The 24505-nt window shown below is 27.8% G+C and overlaps 3 protein-coding genes across 4 annotated transcripts; all 3 read left to right on the top strand.

Moving 5' to 3' along the window:
- The first annotated feature begins 172 nt into the window (after positions 1-172).
- Positions 173-2497, top strand: LOC114377888 (protein COP1 SUPPRESSOR 2-like). Its single transcript, XM_028336357.1, has 6 exons — positions 173-376; positions 464-679; positions 752-875; positions 1048-1121; positions 1661-1818; positions 2004-2497. The coding sequence occupies exons 1-6, from the start codon at positions 255-257 to the stop codon at positions 2171-2173; spliced, it is 864 nt and encodes a 287-aa protein (XP_028192158.1). The 5' UTR covers positions 173-254; the 3' UTR covers positions 2174-2497.
- Positions 2498-4715: 2218 nt separating this feature from the next.
- Positions 4716-5828, top strand: LOC114370289 (ethylene-responsive transcription factor ERF096-like). 2 transcript variants are annotated; one of them, XR_003657814.1, is made up of 2 exons: positions 4716-5382; positions 5626-5828. XR_003657814.1 is itself a non-coding variant. In XM_028327594.1 (1 exon), the coding sequence occupies exon 1, from the start codon at positions 4842-4844 to the stop codon at positions 5295-5297; it is 456 nt and encodes a 151-aa protein (XP_028183395.1). In that variant the 5' UTR covers positions 4716-4841; the 3' UTR covers positions 5298-5574. The 2 variants fall into 2 exon arrangements, 1 of the variants encoding a protein (XP_028183395.1); XM_028327594.1 differs by lacking the exon at positions 5626-5828 and having other exon boundaries at positions 4716-5574.
- A 17164-nt stretch (positions 5829-22992) lies between these two features.
- Positions 22993-24073, top strand: LOC114377865 (ethylene-responsive transcription factor 1B-like). Its single transcript, XM_028336338.1, has one exon. The coding sequence runs from the start codon at positions 23071-23073 to the stop codon at positions 23680-23682; it is 612 nt and encodes a 203-aa protein (XP_028192139.1). The 5' UTR covers positions 22993-23070; the 3' UTR covers positions 23683-24073.
- The last annotated feature ends 432 nt before the right edge of the window (positions 24074-24505 follow it).

Here is a 24505-nt window from a genome sequence, read left to right as displayed (position 1 = left end):
ATACATTTCTTAATTTTAATTTGATTTACTATCTCAAAAATCATTTTAAACTATTATCTTGTATCTTTATCTATACAAATTACTTTTTTAATCATTTATCGTTTCTAATATACTTTTTTTTTTATCTTTATTCTTAAGAATTTCACTAATTTTTAGACAAAAGTTGTTTATAATTAACATTAAAACGAATGTTGAAGCCATGAAGTGTAAAACGTTACGTTTAAACCTCTGCACTGCATTGGCATTTGATCCTGATGGACGATTCAAAACAGCAGCAACGAAAGAAAAACTACCGTAAGAGAAGCGCTCCAACAGACAAAGATGAACTTCCTCAATCTCAAAGCAACAATGAATCCGACGACGAACGAGAAAGAAGGTTTCTCTCTCATTTCAATTCCACAATTCTAATAGGGAAAATTTTATATCAGGGTTCCGATTTCACTGAGCCAATTACATTGAACAGAATGGCATTGGAGGAAATTAAGCTCCTCCAGAAGCAGAGGGAAAGGAAATCTGGAATTCCAGCAAACCCTAGTTTGCAGGTGCAGAGTGGAACCGGCGGCGGTTTAGCAGCTAAAGCCGCCGAAAAGAACGACGGCGATGGCGGTGACAAGGACGAGCTCGTTCTTCAAGACACCTTCGCTCAAGAGACCGCTGTTATGGATGAAGACCCCAATATGTGTGTAAATTATATTAATATTGTGTTTGTGGCTGTGGTTGTTGATGTTGTTGCAACTTGTTTGTTGAACAGGGTGAAATATATTGAGCACGAGTTAGCGAAGAAGAGGGGAAGGAAAATTGATGCAGCAGATCAAGTTGAGAACGAGCTGAAACGTGCTGAAGATGAACTATATAAGATCCCTGAGCATCTTAAAGTGAGTGTCTCCTCTTTATTGTTCTTTCTTTACTTTCTAGTTTATAGTTACTATTAAGGATATGAATTATGTTTATTATAGTTAGTGCCTGATACATCTTACTCTTCCAATGCGCATTGCCCTTTTCTTGGATTCATATCATCTTTCTTTTAAATATATGGTGTCCTGTCAGGTAAAAAGGCGAAATTCAGAAGAAAGCTCTACTCAATGGACTACTGGTATTGCTGAGGTTCAGCTTCCAATCGAGTAAGCGTTCTCATATTTGTTGTGATGGGCTGTATTGAATTATCTGTTGGAGAAGCATTTAATAATCCAGCATTTTCTTTCAAGTCAATCCTTGGCTATCTGTTATTCATCTGGGTGATAAATTGATCTTTATTTTATGATTACTATGGTAGCCTTTTGTAGACAGGTTTAAACTGAACAAAACATATAAATTTTATTCTCTGTTTGGTGCATTTTTAAAATAAATCATAGTGGGACATGGAGTTACAGATTGGTATAGTTTTTAATTCACAACAAATTCTAACTCAGTGCCTATAGTTGGAAAGAAACAACCAGATTTTAAGGATATTGGGTTTTCAACTGAAGCTTATATTTTTTTCCAATGTTTTATATTTAAGATGGTTCATCTTGTCCTTGGTTCTTTGCTTTTTAACTGTAATAGTTTCTCTTATAAGTTGCAATTACCTGCTTGTCTTTGTCTAATTTTACTTTTATGAGTCTATTTATTGAGGAAGAAAAATGGTGATGTGTCTTAATGGGGTTTGATTCAATGTTTGCAGATATAAATTAAAAAATATTGAAGAAACAGAGGCCGCCAAAAAGCTTCTACAGGAAAAGAAGCTTATGGGTCGAACAAAATCAGATTTCAGCATTCCATCAAGTTACAGTGCTGATTATTTCCAGCGTGGCAGGGATTATGCTGAAAAACTTAGAAGAGGTTGCATTTCCTTGATTCTGTAATTTCAGAGTACATATGTATGTTGCTTGTTTGCTGTGTCATTGTCAGCCTTGATTTAGTTGTCAATGAATTAATTTTGTGGCATTTGCCATTATAGATAGAGGTTGACACTTTAAAGCATTCTGATTTCTGATTACTGACTGGAAAACCCCCCCAATTTGCAGAACATCCAGAGTTGTACAAAGATAGAAGTCACCAGGATGATAGTTCTGGATCCAAACAAAATGATTCCAGCACTGATGCAGCTGGAGCAGTACAGAGGCAGGCTGCAACTGATGAATTCATGTTAGAGCGCTTCAGGAAACGAGAACGTCACCGTGTAATGCGAAGATGACATGAATGCTCTATATATGGCATACTTTACCAGACATCAAAAGATTGGTGCAAGTGCATATGCTTGCTTATTCAAACTTAGCAAGAAGATCATTGGGCTGCTTGAGCGTTAATTTTTGTTGGTTCATACTTTTTTCAAGAACAACTGATAAGATTTATCAAGAATATTTTATTTTAATCAAAAGGCAGCAAAAGAATTGTGACGCTGACGGCACCAGGTTCCTTGTAACAGGATCTCTATGTATTTTACTGACATTCAAAATATTTTACTGACAGTTTACGATAAACCGCCATTTGAATCCACCAAAATCACTCTGTAAAGTAACTTAGTTGTGGTTTGTTTTTGATTTTGGATTCTCGTAATTAATTTGAATAAAAATATTTTTCACTAATCTATAATATACAACTTGATAATCCAAAATTAGGTTTGAATAACACATGGTGATGAAACATAACAGGTTTGGATGACATTAAGTAACATATTTGTTCCATTATGTAATCCTAAATTGGTTTTGATTAATTTCGAAATTAAAATTAAATCATTTATAAGTAAATCAGTTCAAAATTTGACAATCAATTTTTTTTAGGGGAAATCAAAATTTTAATTGATTTCAATTATTTCAATTGATTTTAAATTTTCCGAGTCAAAAAATGAATCATTAATATAATAGATATACAAAATTATAAGTAAAACAATTATAAATCCTTAAATGCGGTCAATTATGATAAACTTAGGACATTAAAAATTCAATCATTAATATTATGCATTTACCTGATTTACGAAATTGAAAGCAAATCAATTTATAAATTTCAATTGATTTATTTATACATTTTTATTGGTGCATTGGTGTTCAATCATGTACAACAATCGAATCCATGTCGTGCTAAATTTACGTTTCTATGGGTGCTTTAGACCGTAACCTTTGCAATCATATGAAGGCGATAATAACTGATAAAAATCATATCAGCTCCATACTTTAATTAATAATTACACGTATTGGTTGTATTTTTATTATATATACACCCCAGAAATTAAGCAGACAATAGAACAAAAGAAAGAGATGAAAGAAAAGAAGTGCATTTGGGTAGGAAGGAAAATTGTGGCTTCAATGGCGCAGCATTACAATAGAAATATGGTATACAAGACATAGTTTTAGTGCAGTTAACTTATGTATTGGGTGAATGCTTTTTTATTTTTTTTCCTAAGGAATTTCTGTAATAGCATAAACATATAACGATCTTTTATTGGGTTTGGGAAGGGATGTACACCGAGTTTGGGTGGAATGTTTGTTTGTGCCTGTTGTATATATTGGAATAAGGTCAGGGGATGTAGTTAGGAGGTTAATTTTTTTTTTTTACAACTCATATCATATAGATTGAATCTCTGGTTGAATACTATCATTAGTTACATGATACTTGAGCATTTTTTTTGTAAATTGACAAGAGTTGATTCAGTGATAAGGGGATTTGAGCATCTATTGTTGCTACTGTGATGTGAAAACCTTCTTGGTGAATGATTTATAAGGATTTATGTAATTATTCAATGTTGAACTTTGATGTTTATGAGTTTCGGAAACCTAATTCATCTAAACTTTTCATTATTAAAAAAATAATGGCTTATACCAAGAAGGCAATGCTACTATAGATCACCACGTGTTTGACATTTTCACACAAAAAAATGTTTTATTTTCTATCTTTTTTTCATTTCCTTTTTTCTGGGTCATGAAGTACTTTGTTTCTTTGTGAGTTCATAACTGCATATGGAATTCAGAAACAACAAAAGGGAAAAAAGAGGATTAAAGTGAGAAGAGTAAAAGAGTGTCCAAACGTGCAAGAGCCACCTCCTTGACCATCTAGATACAATGGACGCTCTACTTTTCAACCTGGAGCATAAGTGCCAAGCTCCCTTCATCCATCATGTGCCAAACACTTTTGTGCCCAATTTTTCAACATCTAACAACTGTATTCTTGTACTTGAATTTTTATGCCTTTTTTTATAACTATATATTTTATGAAAAAAAAAACGAAAATTCTTTTGTCCCTCCCTTATGTCAAAAGAAACGTGTAATAGTTAAATTCATGTAAACAAAAAAAAAAAAAAACCGCTACATTCGGAAGTGGAAAAGTTGAAATTTTCTTCAACCATCTACTTATAGAACATACAAAAATACTAAGGAAACTTCAGATAATTTTATCCAACAATGTTAGTCCAACATTTAAAAAGTCCGATATAAATATCATCCAATAATAAATAAAATAATGTTTGAGAAGGTGTCAGTATACATATTTTTACAAGTAGGTCAACCAATTAGAAATTATGTTAGGTATAACATTTTAAGTAGTAATTGTTGGAATTAAAAAATATATTATAAAAATAAATAAATTTATAATTCATGATATTTTTTTATTAATTGATTAACCATGTAAAAACTTTTTATACAGTAAATATACTATTGTTTTCATGTTAAATTATAAATAAAAAAAAATACATATATAGAACCACATACTTCTCTAAAGAAATTGAGGGCCCATGGGAGGCAGGGCCTACCCCAATTCCTCTGCACACGTTACTTTAACTTATGATTTGAAACTCTTTTATGTGAGATTATATACACTTCAAAGTGAGTATCTAGCAAACGTGCAATAGAAGCAAAGAGAACATTATTAGCATGGACGAAGAGGGTGGTTCAAGAGGAAAAGCCAATAAGGATGAAGATCAAGAGCATGTTAAGTACAGAGGGGTACGTAGGAGGCCATGGGGAAAATTTGCAGCAGAGATTCGTGACTCAATGAGACAAGGTCAAAGGTTGTGGCTTGGAACATTCAACACTGCAGAGGAAGCAGCTAGAGCCTATGATAGAGCTGCGTATGCCATGAGAGGTCCCTTTGCAGTCCTCAATTTCCCTAATGAATACCCCCCTTTAGCAATTGGTGCTTCCTCTTCTTCTTCTTCTTCTTCTTCCAATGCTTCTTCGGCTTCGGCTTCGGCTTCACCCTCTTCAAGTCATGTGGAAGGAAGTGGAAGGAGTGAGCAAGCAAACCAAGTGATTGAGTTTGAGTACTTTGATGACAAGTTGTTGGAGGAGCTTCTTGGTTACGAAGACAAAAATAAACCTGACAAGTGAAACATGTTGTTTGCAAATGTACTCCTAATATGTCAATCTCCACGTGACAGTGATCATATTTTCAAGAAAATTAAAAACATATCAGGTAAAGATTGACCGGGATTCGGTCATACAATAATTTCTCCCTAATATGACTAGAGAGAATGCATGTGTCACTTCTTTTTTGTGGATGAAACCATGCATGTCTTGAGCTAGGTGGCTTTCTTCTGGTTAATTATATAAACTGTCATCTCCAAATTTTAGCATTCAGGAGTGATCAAATAAGAATTTTCAATGCTTTTTGTTTGTTGTCCCTCTCCTTTTCTAAGAAAGTTTCTTTTATTTACAGGGCAATGATATATGTTTTGGACCAACAAAACAATTGAGTTACGTTGGACTCTTGCTTTTTCTCCAAAGCTCCATTTCTTAAATTTTTTTGTGCTTCAAATATGTACCATTGAAATGTTAGATGTTTGATAGCTAGTTATATAATGGTAGGTTATTCAAAATAAATTAAGCTACTTAAGCTGCTGAGAAAATGTCTTTTTTGAGCTTGCTTACACTGCTATAGTGGATTTTACTTTAACTCGTTAGCTAAAAACTTATTTATTTATTGCATCTATATTCCTTTCATACTGTTTTACTCAAACCCGTACTATTGCTCTAACTAATTAAATAGCACGAACAAATTACTTGTGATACAGCTAAATACTAGTTAATATGCATCAGCTCAATAGTTAGATTTACAGCAATTCAATAAATTAAGCTAGATTCAGTTCCTTACGTTAGACAATTAACATGATAAAGATTTTTCCTTAAAAACATTGATAATTTGTTTGTCTACATAAACTAGTAATTAAGGCTAAGAGTAAAAGTAACTTTCACAAATGCAAATCTGTTCACAAAATTAAACCACGCATATATTGCATCTACCAATGGGCCAGTGCCGTGTCTAGTAACTTTGAAAGGGGGGCAGTCGCCTCCCTAGTTTACCAAATGTTCTCGAGGTAACACTGCAGTAGTTTTACTCTTAATTTGCATTGTTTTTAATTGCTTTTCAAAGATATATATTATAGAATTTGGATTGATTATTTGATTTTAATTGCCTTCTCTCATTAGAAATATACGTCAGGCAATCATTTTGTTTTGAATTTCTTTTAATCTGTTTTATAAATGATTTTATTTATTGTTAATTAAGAATTTATAATATTTAAAATTTGGTTGATAAATTAACTTTAACAATGATAAATTAATTCTTATAATGTAGTTGAAGCATCACAATTTAAAGAGTTCTTTATTTTTTTTTAAGAAAAGAGAAAGAAGTCAATAATTTTGATTTTTCTTGTTATATTTACTTTCATAAAATATATGATTTATTTTTTATTAAACTAAATTTCAAATAATTATAAAAATTAAAATTAGCCATTATTGATTTTCTTTATTATGTGTCAAATTTTCTCCCCCTAATAAATTTGTTTGGTTCCGTCCCTGCTTAGGCGAATTTTATAGTTAAGTTTTCTTTTCTGTGTTTTCAATCTGCCACTAAGCTATTGAAGTAATAAGTAGGAAGTTTAAACTTGTAAGTTCACCAAGACTCAACTTCTTGATATTCTTTTTGATTGATTAGTGTGAAAGCTGAAATTAAAACTCATAAGATCGATTGTTCAAATTTTCGTGCATGCTGCAGAAAAAAAATGGAGTTTTCAATGATAAAATTGATATTCATGAATTAATGGATGCATCCATGAATTATTCATGAGATTGATATTAATAGACTAATTCAAAATCCTTTACTCTCCTCTCTCATGAATCATCTTCCTTTTCGTTGTATATAATTATACATGCTTTTTCTTCAAAGGGAGTTTACTAAACAAAGAAGAATTTCATTCTAATTAACATGTGATTTAGCTTATACATAGCTTAATTCACAAACTATAAAAACTAGACAAATTAAACAAGTTTTAAATATCTTGGTTCATTTCAATTTATCTATCTCTTAATGGTGTATACCCGCACGATGCGCGGGTCAATATTTAGTTATGACAGTAATGTTCCATCATTGTTGTGATGGTGAGATGGAAATGCGACTTGTGTTGTGAGTTGATTTCGGGTTATGTGTTGTATAAGCAGGTGCAAAATTGTTTTCATTAAATGAAAATGCAATGTTGCTGATTGTTGAGTTGTTCAATGGCATAATTGAACTCTCAATGCGTTAGTTACTGGAAAGGATAAGTGGTTGTGAGATCAACGTTAGGAATTGAATTTAAATATATACTGTTGGATATGATGCTTGAGTCATGAAATATTTTTGGGGTTTGAGTGCATGGTGAATGGAGGTTTTAAACTCTTGTTCCATCTACTAGTTAAAGCATTAAAGAATTGAAATACAGTCTATTTTAAAGAAGTAAGATAGATAAAACATGAATTGAAGGAAGATAGATAGAGCATGAAGAATTGAACTGTTGCACTAGTTGCTGAATTTTGGACAACAATTATCTTATTTTCAAATAATTCGTTTTAAATCTACCTTTTGAAATAGGCCAAGCCCTTTTACATTCTTACAGTTATAAATGTCATCTTTTAAACCCTTATATTTCAAGAATATTTGGTGAATTTATTAGTGGGACAGGTTCAAAGTGTCAAGGGGCAGGATAACATGTACTATCGATTTTGTTTGGGTGCATTTGAGGTTCAATGTGGTTCCCTCGTTTCAATATATCTTAGAGGTGTCTAATTGTAACTCTGTTCAAGTGTCATATTAACCCTGTTTAAGTATAGGAAAGGCTGGACATATTTGGTTGTCATCACTATTTGAATATACTTGTGAATTGGAATGAAGAGAATGTCTCCCATATTTTAACATGGCCTTATAAGTGTCTAGTTCACACGATGAGTTTGGGGAAGAGAATCTAAATCTTCGCAAAATATGTACTTGGGAAGGGTGATAAATTTTAAATGTGATTAATATTTCAACCAAAAATTAGTATATATCATAATTGATCAAAAGAATTAAAACTTGTAAGAATACTTTTAGACATAGAAGAACCTAAAACATTAATTACGGTCATACCAAATCAAAAAATAGGTGTTAAACCACACATGTGTGTTTGAAAAATATAACAAAATTGTAATGCAATGGATACATGTGTATATTGCTGAATTGTATTCCTCTTGTATTTAACCTTATACTATTTGCATTCGCGGGAACACTCTATATGGAATTCCTTGATGTCCTTGCATTTATCCTACATATAACCAAATAGGATAATGAAAATTATATTTAAGTTTTTTTATATTTGACTGTTATTTTTTTATAACATCTATTAAATCTTTCATTTTTTCTTCTTTTATTTTTCTTTTTATTTCACACATTGTATGCAAAAAAAATATCATTGGCCAAAAAATAATATGCATAACTTACATAAAAAAAGGATTTTTTGACATCCAATAAGAATGTTAATTAGGTGTTTGAAATTTATGAGTGTTAAAAAATAAGGACTAATAGCATATATTAAACATTTTCTGAATACAACATATCGGGGTATAAATATTAAATTGATAAAATTAAAAAATAATTTAAGAACTCTTTTTACAAATTAAAAAATATTAGGTTATAAATTAAGTAAACAAGACAATTTCAAGTTTTAATTTTTTAAATAAGTCAAATCTAAACTTTTAATTAGCATTTAAATAAATGACTTAAACTTAGGTCATTCATTTTTTTCATAAATCAAACTTAAATTTTTAGTGTTTCACTCCATTCTATTCATTTACACCTATATCAACAAATAAATAATCTTAATTGAATGACATAATTTAGAAATAAATTCATCACATGTTACATCTACTCTCATTTTGTCATTTCAAATCAACAAACTTAGTTCCTTGCCAAGAAAAAAAGCGCAGTGCCAATAAATCCGTGAGAGATTATTTGTAAAATAGGTGCCAAAAATGTTATTTTGGAATCAATCAACAGCCATTACTTTAGCCATAGAATCAAACACCCAGAAACGACAGTGATCATAGTCAAAATGTTCAGTTAGTCATTTGGAAATTGTACAGAAAAAGGGACCTGCACCCTTGTTTCCATGCAAGAGGGAATTAAGGCATCTTCCTTCCATTTTCCTTCACATTATGCAAACATCATTGGCTATGAAAACCCTTTGCCTTTACATGATATATATTACCATATAAGCCATCACTGGCTTGAAGAAATGCAAATAAAGAAAAAGAATATAACAAGGCAACTCGCCCCTGAGATTTTTAGTGTTTTGGGTAAATTTAATAAATTATGTCTCGTAATCATGTAAAAATTATTTTTTATTTTTTGTGAAAAATTATTAATAATTTATTTATAATTAAGATTATTTAAAATATCATTTTTGTTCAATGTTTTGTTCATAATTTATCAATTCATTTTCTTAAAATTGATCTTTTGTGGAGAAGTTGAAATATCACTCATTAGTTGTCTAATTTCTGATCATTGTTTCCCTGAAACAAATTATAGATAATTATTTCATTTTTATATAATTTAACTTTTATAAACTTTTTATTTTAATATTTATATAGGGTATAGACAAAAAAATGGTGTCCTTCTAAAAAAGGGACTCAGCAACCACCCTCAAGGCCACCGTTGTAACAAGGTAAAATTGAGTGTTAAACCTAGAAATAAAAATATTAGCGCTAGTATCATGGATGATGTTGCCAAAAAAAATAAAAGCTAGTGGCGTGATAAACCTAAATTTGAAAGAAACTACAAAAACTAGTCAAGTATTGGACGGGAATATAATTTTAAATTATTGATTTTTAAATATATAAATATTTGATATAATAAAATTATTAAAAGATATATATAATTAATTAACTTAAATATATATTAAAAGATGAAATAATTTAGAATATATATATATGTAAAAAAGATACGTATAGTTCATTTTTAAAAACTTATAATTTAAAAATTTAAATTTAAGTTGAGGATGAAATATGTGATAAAAAATATATTAAGGTTATATTTTTTCCATTTTTTCTTAAAAGATAATTTAAAGTTAAAGCACAAATAAGAGTTTTGAAAATAAAGTGGAATTTGTTTAGCAATTTCTATATTTTTTAGTTTTAAAGTTTCTTTCAAGTTAAAATTTATTTGTTAAAAAACATATTTAACACTAATTATTTCACACAATAGAATAACATATTAAAAATACTTAAATGAAATTAATTTTTTGTTACAATAATGTAAAATTAATTTAATCAAGATAATTTATTTTGATGAAAGAAAATATAAAAAGTGTTACTATATATATATATATATATATATATATATATATATATATATATATATATATATATATATATATATATATATATATATATAAATTTTTAAAAATGTCAACAACAATTTTAATAAATATAAGTAATGCTAAACATGTCTTAAAAATATTCATTATTAATTAACGAATTTTTAATTATTAATCATAAAATATAAAATATTTAAAAAATTCTATATATTTTTCAATAGTATTTTCAGAAGACAAAAAATAATATATTTAAATACTTCGATAATGTATGTTTATATGAAATATTATTTAATAATAATAAAAAAGTATTGTATAAATATGTTGTTGTAATTTTAAATTAAAAAATCATATCTATAAATTTAAAAATATGATATCTAAATTAAATTTAAAGAGTAAAAAATATAGATAATTTAAAATATTAAAAATTATTTAACTATATTATTTACTCTTTGCTTTTCTGGAATGTTCTTTAATTCCATGTAGTGAATATGGTTAAAAAATTTAACTTTAAGAGTATAAAAAATAATTTAATTAATAAAAATAATGTTTATAAATATTTTATTATATACAATATTATTTAAATAAATTTAAGTGTTAGTTATATAATTTAAATACTTAAAAGCTCCTATATTATTGTTCAATGACATTTTTAAAATATAAAAATAATTTATCCAAATAAAATTCAATAATGACAATGTATATTAAAAATTATTTTATAAATAATCGAAATAGTTTTAGTAAATATATCATTGTAATTAAGAATTCAAAAACGACATCCAAAATTAAATTTAACAAATAGAATTATAAATATTCTGAAATATCAAAATTTTATTTAATTATATTATTTACTCATTTCAATAACGCTTTTTTATGTATTGAAAAATAAAAAAATAATTAATATATTTAGTTTTATAAAATAAATAATGGAAAAACAAATTAAGACCTCATATAATTTAAAATAAACTCAAATAGTCGATAATAATTTAATGGAGAAGCCGATGAATCACCGAAACTGGAAAATCAGTGATTTTTTTTAATAGAAATGTTATTTTAGCATGAGTCATGATTTGAAGAGTGGGCTATGTGAACAAGCTTCATAAAAACTAGGGATGTAAATGGCGTGGTATTATGAAAATCAACATGCTCGAAACATTGAATCAATGTATTAGAGATTAAATCGGTGAATTATATTATTGATCTTATATATATATAAAAAAATCAAAAATATAATAATATAATTAACAAAATATAATTAATCTATAATTTATATTTCAATATTACATAATTATTTATTATTATTAATTATTTTGTTATTTTTCACGACTAAGTAAATTATCAAGTGATCATAAATAAGTCTAGTAAAATTATATAAAATCCCTGAATATTAAGTCATATAAAGATAAAGATAATAATTGTTAGTTATTATATATTATTATGAAGGTCAAAATAATATTATAAGAAGTTAGTATATACTAGGATTTAATAAGTATCTATTAATAGTTTAACATGTGTTTATGAATTGTAAAAAAAAAAAAAGGAATTGCAAAAAAAAAAAAGTTGATCGATTAGGTCAAATCAGTTAATGTTTGAATCACTGATGTTGACTAAACCCAAACAAATTGATTAAGGTGAACTATATTTTCATTATGATTTATAATTTAACCGAACCAAAGAGATTATTGATTTCTAGTAGAACAGATCAAATTCAGTCTTATTTAATAATGAAGCCAATGACATATAATTGGACTAATTTGTTTATATTTATTAATTAAGCAATCTAATCCGAGTAAACCCGACTATAATCAAGTTGATTCTAGTTCTCTTAAAAAAATGTTGATTCTAGTTGGGTAGTTTGGGTTAATTTATTAAAATAAATATAATATATTTTAGAAACAAAAATATAATAATAAATGAAAAGAATGAAGTGCCTAAATAGTTTAACTCATTCAAAATTAAGACATTTAAATATGTGAAAAGTAGCTAAACAATAATCATAGACAATCTAACCACAATCAAAATGACACTGTATATTATGCAAGAAGTTTAAAATGACTCACAAGTAAACGATTTCAACTTAATCAGTCAGAAATTAGTCATGTTATCAAATACTCAAATGCATGCCTAAACTACAAGTCCAACTATCATAAGAAAAATACATATCTCATATTGATAAAATTAGAATAATTATTATTTTATGAGAAAGGATGAATTTATTCTAAGAATAATAATTCTTTTAAAATTACGCTTTATTTCTATTTTTTATTATCTTAAAATGTAATGATTGTAATAAGCAATTAATCCAAATCATTAGATTTTAAGAAAATTAATTAATGATTAAGATGTTAAAGTAACTTAATCCTTTCTCTTATTTTATTATTAATATTATATGTATATCAAATTGGATCAAGTTAATTGGTTTTGAATCTCATTAACTCATACCAAACTCAACTATAATTAGGTCAGTTAAAATAAATCTAAATTAATCTAATGATTCAATTCAACTCGCTATAATATAGTCCGGTTGGATTTGTGGAGTTTGCCGGTCAATCAAAACCTGCTTATACTCCTATTTTAAGCTAGAAAAAACACTCTCTTTACTAAACTATAATTAATGGTTTATAAAAATAAGTTGCCTATTTTTTTAAGAGTTTTTTTCCCCAAATATTTGGCGCAACTTCTTCTTTTAAGGAGAAAATAAAGTTGAAAAAAGCTAGGCCTAACATACTATAAGCCACTTTAAAAACTGCATATATATATATATATATATATATATATATATATATATATATATATATATTAATAAAAAAAATTTAATAGAGAGAAATAAATTGTTTGATATTGAATATCTGACATTTAATACAGCTAATATTTACAAAGTTTTATCAGAGAAAAATTGATATGTACATAAACATGAAACAAATTAGTAAGGACTTGATATGATATAGATTAAGAAAATGTGATAATTATATAAGAAAAAATTATTTATAACTCTACAAGAATTAGAAATGAGTCGATAGTGAATTGAGAATTTAAATGTAAAAGAAACTTCAAAACAGAAAAGAAAGCACGTTTTTAGTGAAGGAATTTGCGTTAATTTAGTGATAAAAAATATTAAAGAAATTATATATTTATCTGAAAAATAAAAAATATATTATTTTTAAGAGTAAATACTCTAATTTATTGTTAACTGTTTTGTTAATATATTTTTAATGAAACTAAGATAGCAGAATGGGCTTTCTCCGTAGCTGCATGCATATGTGAAAGTCTTAAATTTCAAAGATGCCAATTGATTGGTGGGCTAATGTTGGATGTTGAAAGATCCATCAAATAAAAGTATATATCCATACTATTCGGAGGACTATTAAAAGATTAGCTAAAATCTTAGTTTGGTGACATTGGGACAATGGGGGAGTGCATCTTGATCATTCAATGTACCCAGTTCCAATTGTGATTATTGAAAGCTATGTATGCTACTATGTTCTACGGATAATGATTCCTCATCAGAGACTAAAACAAACAACAATTTGGTAGACAATTCATTCATGCCTATAAGGGCCAAGATAAAGGGTCATTTTCATTTTGGCTTTACATTTGTAGCCATGCATGATCTATAATTAAACCTTTCACATTAACCCTTTGCAGCCAAAACTAAGAAGATCCAGAAATTCACTTACGGGTAAGTATGTAAATAACTATAAGTTCAAGAAACATATACAACCAAAAAGAAAATAAATATAAGATATATAGTACATATTATTTGCATTTCCGTAATTCAAATCAAAAGCACAAGATTACCCCTTTTAAATTTTACATACTCAGTAAGCATTTAGTGCATTTTGTCATTGAATTGGCTAAAAGGATCAAATTAATTATCAAATGTATAGGTAGAAGAAAAATGATTTAAAACGAAAAGATAATAAACAGAAAGCTTTGAAAATGTGGATAAAAAGTTATTTTCAATGCTATATTTTTCTCATTTTGTTTGCTTCTTTTTTTCCTTCTACTAAAGGGTACGTACTTCACTACTTCCTAATCTCAGCTGGGACATACAAAACAAAGAATAATTTTGTCAATAATTTTTCTCAATTTCTTTTGTAATAGAAAAAAAAGGAACAATGGATAAACTAAACCTAATGTTAGAAAAAACAAAATTAACCGGACTAAGTCCAAATTACAAAACTAAACATTACCCCTAAATTAATCCAATCCATTTTACTGCCTCTAAATTAATGAGACATAAATATACATTTGCATATACCATTTACTTTATTCATTTAAACATTGACTTGTACTTCTACTTCAAACCCCTACCTTTACCCTCGTAAAAAATCCCATTCTCATCTCAAAGAAAAATACATTCTCAGTGGGTCTCTACATCATCTGGGTTCAGCTAGAAAAAAAAATTAATTTTCTTATAAATTTTCTCACTTACTAAATACAGAAAAAATGTATTTTAGATTTATAAAATCTTAAATACATTCAAATTTCATGTAATAAAAATATTATAATGATTAGTAAAAAAATAGTTTCAAGAGGATTTATATATCACATTATACCTTTTTGTCAACATATCTACATTACAAATGCAGATCGTTTAGAAGATTAGGCATATAGATTTAAGTAAAGTCAAGCGTCAATTAGACGAATAGCGCAAGATGCTAGGAGTGTAGGTAGCTATCATTCTTGATGACAAGTTTTCGACCTGAAGTAAACTGAAAACAAGTCAAGCAGATAACACCTTCGAAGATTGTAGAAATTTGTGATCAGGTCCCCTATAATCTAATTCTGGAATGATGCAATGTTTATAGAAGTTCAAATTGATTTGAACACCTACAGTTGTTGACATATTCTCATTTAATCATGACCTCACTTTTGCCACAGTTTTCATTGAACCTAAGAATTTAAACAATTTTATTGATGAAATCTGTTAATTTTGCTGATGGGAATCAGAAAGTGAGTTACAAATTCATGAAGTAGCATTGTACATCTATATGCCGACGACCTATAATGATGCAACAATTGTTGTAGTCAAACGTCTTCTGTTAGTTTTTGGCCAAATACAAAATTTAAACATCAAATAAACACCTTCATGCCATATCAAATAACCACCTTCATTCTATCGATATTTGATATTTATTTCTTTCACATAAAAAAATAAGAAATTAAAATTAAAATCTAATTATAAACATTTATGAAATTATTAATATTATTGTCTCTAATGTGATTACTTTTATTATTGTTGTTCTTACCATCATTAATGTCACATCATATAATAATGGTAGAGATGATAATAATAACAGAGATAAAAATCATAGCAATAACATTAATTGTCTCACAAAATGTTATTTATAGTTTAGTTTTAATTTTGATAATTTAATATTTTTAATCATCATAAGGATTGTTATTATTTGTTCTAGTATTCTAACAATGGACCAAAAAACTGTTCTCACAATGACCAAATATACTAATAGGAGTCACTCCTTATATATGTTTGCACACATCTATTTAGATAATCATTTTTATATGAGAAAAATAAATATGAATCATATAATCATTCATGAGAGTCAAGATCAGGGATATTAAAAAAAATCTTCATTTTAATTATTAAAATATCTCACTTTTACTAACTTATAATTTTTTAATAAAATATTTATTATTTTTATACATAAAATTGAAATTAATTTTTATCTTAAATGATAATAACATTAACTGTTATCATAAAACAATAAACACATAATTAATTTTATATAATTTTATTTTAATTATCATCTTAATCATTACAAATACAACTAATTTTGTAGTACTAATTAACCTTAATGATTATTATAATTATTATAATAATGTAAATAAATAGTTATTATTTAAATGATTTTTTGATTAAATAATAGTGTAAAATTATTTTATTGAATGCATACATATTAAACTCTAAAAGTATAAATACTAATCATTAGATTTTATTTAAATGAAAAAAGATTATAACACACGTCATGATATTTTAAAGTTGGTTAGATAAAGTTAAATCTTTCCGGCTGTTAAAAGAAAGCCGCAGACCCACCAAGATGTCATTGCCTGAGCTTTTTCAACCATTTTTTCCACCAAAATCTAAACACAGCTAAAGACACGCTGCTTTCAAACAATTGCAACGAAAACTATTAAACTAACATATATACATGACTTACCATAATATCATCCTTACAAGTTACAATAAACCATTAATGAGAGTGAAGTGACATAAAATTGACTTAATTAACGTAATTTTCTTCCTGAAAAGGATTGTTGATATACATTATTTTAATTTCTTTCATTTTTCTTTCTTAACCTACTTTACAAAAATATCAAAATCTGTTGACTTACATATTTTATATAAATACTTAATTACACTTCTTACTTTCAATTTTTTATTTTTTAACAAAATTTATTTCCAACAAATTAATTTAACATATTTTATCTTTAAGTTTTTATACACTCGATGATGGATTAATTTTACTAGCAAATCATTTAACATTTATGTGTCACTTTTTCAGCAAATTTTTAACAAGAGGGAGTGACAATTTATTTTTATTTTTTTGACAGAACGCTGTGACTTGACAGAGTAATAGATACTGGGTAAGATTATGACATTTTTTAGAGACTGTTGGGAACATAAATGACTATTTTTTTTATAAATAAAAAATAAATGAAAGATATCTTTTAACGCATCGACGTGGAAGGATCCAGTTTGATGCTATTTTATTTTTGGCGTTAATAGGGTTCATCATAACTGAGAATTTACACTGACAGAAACATAACAATATATTTATAAATGTAAATGACGTAATAAATTGAGGTCACCTAGAATGTCCTTAGCTTGACAAGGACTACGTTTCTGAACTGGTGATCTTGACCCGTGTGTTCTTTCTTTTCATTTTTTTTATATTTTTATTTAATATTATAATAATTAATATTTTTCATTAAAATACTTACAATTTTAATAATTTATATATTATTATTTTTCTATTTTTATTATCATTAACTATACAAATTAAACTATAAATAAAAAAATAATTAATATTATATTTAATTTTGAAAGTGAGAGACAAATAAAAACAAAAAAATTATTAGTTAGCACAAATTTTCAGATTTTACCTACAATTGCCAAAAATTACCTAAATTCCTTTTAGGTACATATACATTATTTTTTTTAAAATATAATATGTTATATTTTTGTTTTAATTATTATAAGTTTAGACCAAACTCTAACGTACTTTAGGGGAAAAAAAGCAACACACTATTATTTATTTAAGTAATTTTAAAAGATCATTAAAACATATTGTTGGTCCGAATAAAACTGAATTTAAAATATTTAAATAAGATTTTGAATTCAAGTATTATGAATAAAAAATATGATTAGAAGAAAATATCCGATAAAAAAGAATTAAACAAATTTTTCAATAAATATTAATTATCTACAAAATAGTGGATAGTTTGCATTGATAACATGTTCACCCAAAAAAGGTCAATTTTATGATTTTGTATTTTTATGTCCAATGTATAATTTTACATTTACAAAATTTTAAGTGAACTCATTTTAATATTATTTTTTTGTTAAAATATATTTTGGTCTCCTATTTTACATAATTCACAATTTTAACTCTTACAAAAAAGATAAAGGCATTTGGTCATTGTTGATGAATTGGAAAGTGCATCAATTTGTCCCAAATAATAAAGTTAAAATGAAAGTTCGAGTGTCGAATCCACATAAATTTTGTTTGTACTTAGGTAGATGAATTTTATTAATAATAGAGGTTAAAGAAAATTGATTTGAAAAGGTTATGAAAAAAAAAATTAAAATTGACAGAAAATTAAATCAAACAAAATGAGAAATTAAATAAGAAATTAAATTGATTAATTGAAGACATAAAAATTAGAGAATCCAATAATATTGTAGAAGTAAATTCAAAAGATGAGAATGCTAAAAACTTAACCTACCAAAGTTACCCTTTGATGTAATGTTAAGGGTTTTTCTCTATTTATAAATATTCCAATTTACATCTGCATATACTAATATACTCTAACTTTGGTCTCCTGCATGAAAGAGCCTAATTTATCTATTTTATAACGGGCTAAACAAAAATAAACATATTCCTAGTGATGACTTTATTTAAATATTCTTTCTCAGTTCTATTAGAAAATAACATTTTCCAATGTTACCTGTAAAACTTACTATACAAATGGGTGATCAAGTCTTAAACAATAATATTAAGCACAAGAAAGGATAATGCAAATGTAATATTATTACATAGATAGGAAGATAAATTACATCAAGAGTAGTTGATTGTCAAGTTTCCAACAAAGGGGGATTAGTCTCTCATTGTCATGGAGGCTTTACAATTGCAAGAGAGAAATATTTAGTAAAGAGGAAGAAGATAGGAAAGGGAATTGAGGGGATGAATGACTGTGAATGTTTGTTTCTCCTTCTTCTAACCTTTGCTTTCTATAAGGAATTATATTTTCTTGAAATTTCTGCATGTCTTTTTCTTCTCTATTCTTCTTTTGTAGGTACAGATTAGCTTAGTTAAGTGGGCTTGTGAATTAGCTTGCTTTTCTTAATTAGTCTTGTTTTCCTAAATTAACCCGCTTTCTTAATTAGTCTATTTTTCTTAATTAACCCTATTTTCCTTCATTAATATGTTTTTCTTTAGTTGCCAAAAAGAAAATGTCACAGGGAGGCAAAATACTCCAAAAAGGCTTCAATGGTGCACCAAATATAGTAAGTAAATTGGGAAATTTGTCCTATAAAATATAATGACACACATAAAGATATTAATAAATTATATCTAGTTATCCTTCACAAAAGATCTTATTCATAATGTTCTTTAAAACTATTATAACTTGAATTTCGAGGACCAAGAAACCTCTCTAACATAGAGAAGAAGGAGAGAAAAAGAGAAAATTATATTTGCTTATTATTTCATGTATGATTCTTTACAAACTTTTATATATCCTGAGATTGAGATCTAACGGAATTAGTAGAGTACAAGCATATTCCAACTGATTCTAGAATATTCTAAACTCTCTAACAGCAGAAGTTGTTATGTGCTTCCCACTTGCATGCATAGCTCTACCCGATTCCCACGTAATCCTCCACGTACGTTGGAGCTTTCGTTTTCCTCTTGGGCCTTTCTTCACGCTGCTGTCCATTTACTACCTGCAACCCCTCTCCATTATTCGTAACAAAAATCATTACAATTTAGATCATATAAGAATTAATATAAATTATAAGAACTTCAGCATAAAACTGGGGTTCTAAGAAATTACGAAATTAAAATTAGTAACATGCAAAAATGTAATCGACTAAAGAGTACTACAAATTATTCATTTTTTATCAATCTTACCTTTTCCCTGCTCTTGGGCCACGAAGCTGGGACTTTATACCCTTTGAGAAGGGGAAACAAATTGTGCAGACTAGTCTTAGAACAATGCCTTTCCCTGTGCTCCATGTGCCTTACTTGAGTTCAAAGCTTAATTTCCTTTTGATTATCCAAACAAGGTATAAAATCATTTTAATATGACTTTTAATATATTATGATTAGTTTATTTTAAAAAAAATCCATTATTCATAAATAAATTATGTTTTAAAGAATGTTGACATTTAGATAATAAACTAATATAAAGAAGACATTAATAAATATGGTTCAAAGGATAACTTACTAGTATTTCTCAAGGGGATGAAAAGCAAATTTAAATTGAAAGATAGAAATCAAAAATGAAAATTTGGAATTGTTTTCCTTTTTAATCAAAGACTTTGCATGCATGAAAGACTGCTTAAATGATCAAAGTATTCATTTTGTTGTTGACTAGAATGCAAGATTTTCAACACAAGATATTATTGAAAGACACAAGCTGAGGATCATTGGCTTACCTCAAGAGATTGACTCTTTTGAATCTTCTTAGTGGGAGTCCTCACGGTAACAAATTCCTCAACTGCAATTGAGTGAATGCCTGTACAGTGGCATTACAATCAATCTTGGTCAAGTCAGCTTTAATAGCAACTGCAGACCCCTGGGCATCAAGCAAATGTATATAAAGTGAATTGAAAACTCATGTATCATTATCAAAGTAATACAACGTAAACCTTTATGCATGCTTGACTGATACTATATGATATACAGGTGAAGAATCTTAAAATAAGAAAGCTAGATAAGATATATGAACATAATATATGCTTATTCCACAGTTATAAGATTGATTAAGTAGCTGAATAGATAAGAAAGGAGAGAGAAGCTACCGATTCGAATTCTTTACACTAATAAAACTAACACATTGGCTCATAAAAAAATGTGCTTATTCTATTATGGCTGAATATAATAAGTGATTATTTATATACACTTAGGATCATTTTGTTTAAACTTAAATAAAATAATTTTAAAATAAATGTTTTTTAAAAAGTAATTTTTTAATAAGCAGATAAGATTTGCTTCTTAAAATAAGTAGAAAATTATTTTTTCTTAAGTAAAAATAGTTTAGACAAAAACGTTATAAGAAAAAAAAAGTTATTTATCTTATTAAAATAAATATATTCTTTTTCAATAAATAAATTTAAATAAACTGATGCTTAATCATTAAACACGTGAATCAATCCCTACGAGAGATTGTTTTATTTTAATTAATGGTCTTGAATTTGTATCATGTATAACGATAATAATTGCGTTTTTGTTTAAGCCTCTTTGATCCACTTATGAAGCATAATTGCGTCAAAAAGTACTCAAAAGCAACAATTTTTTGCTTCTGTGATGCGTGTCAAGCTGCTGGTGAGGATGAGAATTAAAAAATGTTATAAATTCACAGAGAAAGAGTTTTGACATTTATAATAATCCTGGGAGAGTATAATCCTGACATCCTGGGAGAGTATAAAGCGATCCGATTTGGTTGCCTTCGGATAAAACGCTTATTAAAGAGCTTATCTATAAAATTAAAATTCAAGAGCTTATTAAAGAGATTTGTAATTCATATTACTCAACCCAACATGTTAATTCGAATTTAAATAACTAATATTCTTACTGAACTCATATATAAAGAAAAAAAATTATTTTATATTTTTGAATTTAAATACAAGCAAATCTAAATCTTCTCTTATTTAATGATAACATTCCTAAACATCATTTATTTAATTATAATTCTATTTTCAAATGATTTATTTTATTTGTGATATCAAGTTCTTATGAAGAATATTTTAAGAATAATTTTATTTTTTATCTGAGATTAGTAAGTTAAATTATTTTAAGTAACTTTCTTAATCAGTGTGAAAGAGATTGTTATTTTTAATCTTTCAAATAAAAATTTGCATTATTTATCCATCAAATTTGAAAAAAGCTCATTTTAGTTCTTTCGTTAGAACTTAAGAAACTAAAAAAAAATATAAATTTTTATTTGATGGGAGAGACTAATTTTTTTTTTTTTGAATTTAAGAGACTAAAAAAATATAAATTTTTATTTAGGAGGAAAAATATATACCTCATAATTTAAGCTCATTGTGAAAAGGATTACTACTTTTATAAATTAATTTGTGGTGATTTTATAAACATAATAGTATGGTAATTTTATAATAGTCTAAATGGGAATTTTATGGTAATTATTAATTTATTTTTACTCCAAAAAATAAAAGTAAGTGTAGGAAATTGGGAATGGAGATAGCCAACGGTATAACCCCTCACAAATACTACGAGTCAAGGAGATACCCCAATTGATCCTATCTCTTTCCACACACCCTCCCCTCCGCTAACTGTTATCCCATTGGCACTAAGCCTTTAGCCGCCACTTTTATCATGGCTTAGCGTCATCCAATTGCATAAAGAGTGATGATATTAATGAATAATTATAGAGTCTCATGATTTATTAGATTAAAGATTAATTTTAATTAGAAAAAATCAAAGAGTCTTATTAAATAAATTGTTCCATCATATATAAATTTAACGATATTTTACATCATTTTGAATCAATCCTTTTGGCCTAATAGAGATAGCTTTTAGAAAAATGATTAGCCTTTCACCCCTTAATAAATTAAGGTTTAAATTTCCAAAAAGATAATCACAATTATTGTTCAATCATGTAATCCTACATCAATATATTTTCATTATAAAAGTTTTATTAATGACTATAATTTGTTTAATATATCATTTAATTTCATTTATATTTTAATATTCAGACTCAAACTCAGTCAAGAAGGAGAGATGTGCTGTGTTAGACTCTGGACGATCAAAATAAACCTCACCATTGTAATAATCATATCATCGATCTCGCTTACATATATATACTTCTCTTTATAATATATAAAATATAAATCTTTTTTTTATTTGTTGTATAGTATCTTTATCTATCTAATTAAATTAGCATATCATATTTGACACATAATTTGCTGTGCCTATTTAAGAGAAGAGTGGGGGAGGTTCTCCAAAACTAATAAAAACAGAGTAACTCTGTTATACTCTTCTCGAGTTCCCTCCAAACACCCAACACTTTGAATGGATTGTTCCTCCGTTCTCCACTCATCAAACTCCTCATTCTTCCCCTTCAACGAAAACGACCCCGAAGAGATGCTCCTCTACGGCATGATCACGTCATACCAAGAAAAAGTGATCATCAAAGAAGAGGAAGTGAACTCAGAGGAAAACAACAACAAGAATAAGAAAAACAACAACAAGAGCAGCTTCCGCGGCGTGCGGAGTCGCCCGTGGGGGAAGTTCGCGGCGGAGATAAGGGACTCCACGCGGCACGGCGTGAGGGTGTGGCTTGGGACATTCGACAGCGCCGAGGCCGCGGCGCTGGCCTATGACCAAGCCGCGTTCTCCATGAGGGGCTCCGCCGCGGTGCTCAACTTCCCCGTGGAGAAGGTGAAGGAGTCATTAAGAGACATGAATTGCACTCTCTCTCAGCTTGATGGGTCTTCTCCCGTCGTGGCCTTGAAGAGGAGACACTCCTTAGGACGCAAAATGGCTGCTAAGAAGAAGAAGGTGGAAGAGACTCATGGTGATGTTCGGTTAGAGAATGTGGTTGTGTTGGAAGACCTAGGGGCTGAGTATTTGGAACACTTGTTGATGATGTCCTCTCATGATACTACTAGTTGTTCTTGGTGAATCTAATTATGTACAAGTAGAACCATTGTTTAATCTTTCATGAGTTGCAACAATTTCTTTTTCCTACATGTTTTTTTCTTTAAAAGCAATTCTGTTTGAATCTTGATTTATCATGTTGCAGAAAATTAACTTGAGCTATTAATTGTTTAGTTAATATATCCTATGTACTTTTTTCAGTGACCATGGTCATTATGGTCATTGAATTTTTCTTTATAGGATCTTAGAGTTTAAAGCTTGGATAATTTGTACCGAGTTATCTTGGTGGCACCCATCTCCTATGTTCTTTTGTTCTTGTATTTTATCATTCAACATTTATTTTGGTGGAAAGAACATTTGTCATAATGTACGTTACTGATGTTAGAATGATCATATAATATATATTTATAGTTGATCTTTTCGTTTTTCCCTAATATGTAATGTGACCTTTTCTTTTTAGCTGTCTTGTAAAGATGAGCATACAAGGAATATCAGTACTTGTGTGTAAATTAATTATAGAATATATTACACTTGTCTCTTTTGGATAAATATATAAATTATTACAACTCTCTACTTATTGTTTTAAAAAACTCAACTGAGCTTCCCAAATCTTTTTTTCTTCAATACACTTGATTTAACTGGCTTACTTTAAACGATTACTATTGAATTTAACACTTTTTAATAGGTATACACTAAGAACATGCTTGGGAGATAAATTTTGAAAAAAATAATTGAAAAAAAAAGGTTTTAGATTTTGCAGACTATTCTTTTCTCTAAAAAAAACCTATTCTTTTTTCTTTTCGCAGACTATTCTTTCAATCATACGCTAAGTTTATTCTCTGCTTGA

The sequence above is a fragment of the Glycine soja genome, chromosome 2 (genome assembly GCF_004193775.1).
Source record: "Glycine soja cultivar W05 chromosome 2, ASM419377v2, whole genome shotgun sequence".
In the NCBI taxonomy this organism is placed as follows: Eukaryota; Viridiplantae; Streptophyta; class Magnoliopsida; order Fabales; family Fabaceae; genus Glycine; species Glycine soja.
Note: the sequence above shows the minus strand (reverse complement) of the source record. Positions and strands in the feature narration are given on the sequence as shown.

Excerpts from the sequence above, each read along its gene's own strand:
- LOC114377888 (XM_028336357.1), top strand. The coding sequence starts at position 255 with ATGGACGATTCAAAACAGCAGCAACGAAAGAAAAACTACCGTAAGAGA. Across the intron at positions 876-1,047 it reads AGATCCCTGAGCATCTTAAA|GTAAAAAGGCGAAATTCAGA; the intron begins GTGAGTGTCTCC and ends GTGTCCTGTCAG. Across the intron at positions 1,122-1,660 it reads GAGGTTCAGCTTCCAATCGA|ATATAAATTAAAAAATATTG; the intron begins GTAAGCGTTCTC and ends CAATGTTTGCAG.
- LOC114370289 (XM_028327594.1), top strand. The coding sequence starts at position 4,842 with ATGGACGAAGAGGGTGGTTCAAGAGGAAAAGCCAATAAGGATGAAGAT.
- LOC114377865 (XM_028336338.1), top strand. The coding sequence starts at position 23,071 with ATGGATTGTTCCTCCGTTCTCCACTCATCAAACTCCTCATTCTTCCCC.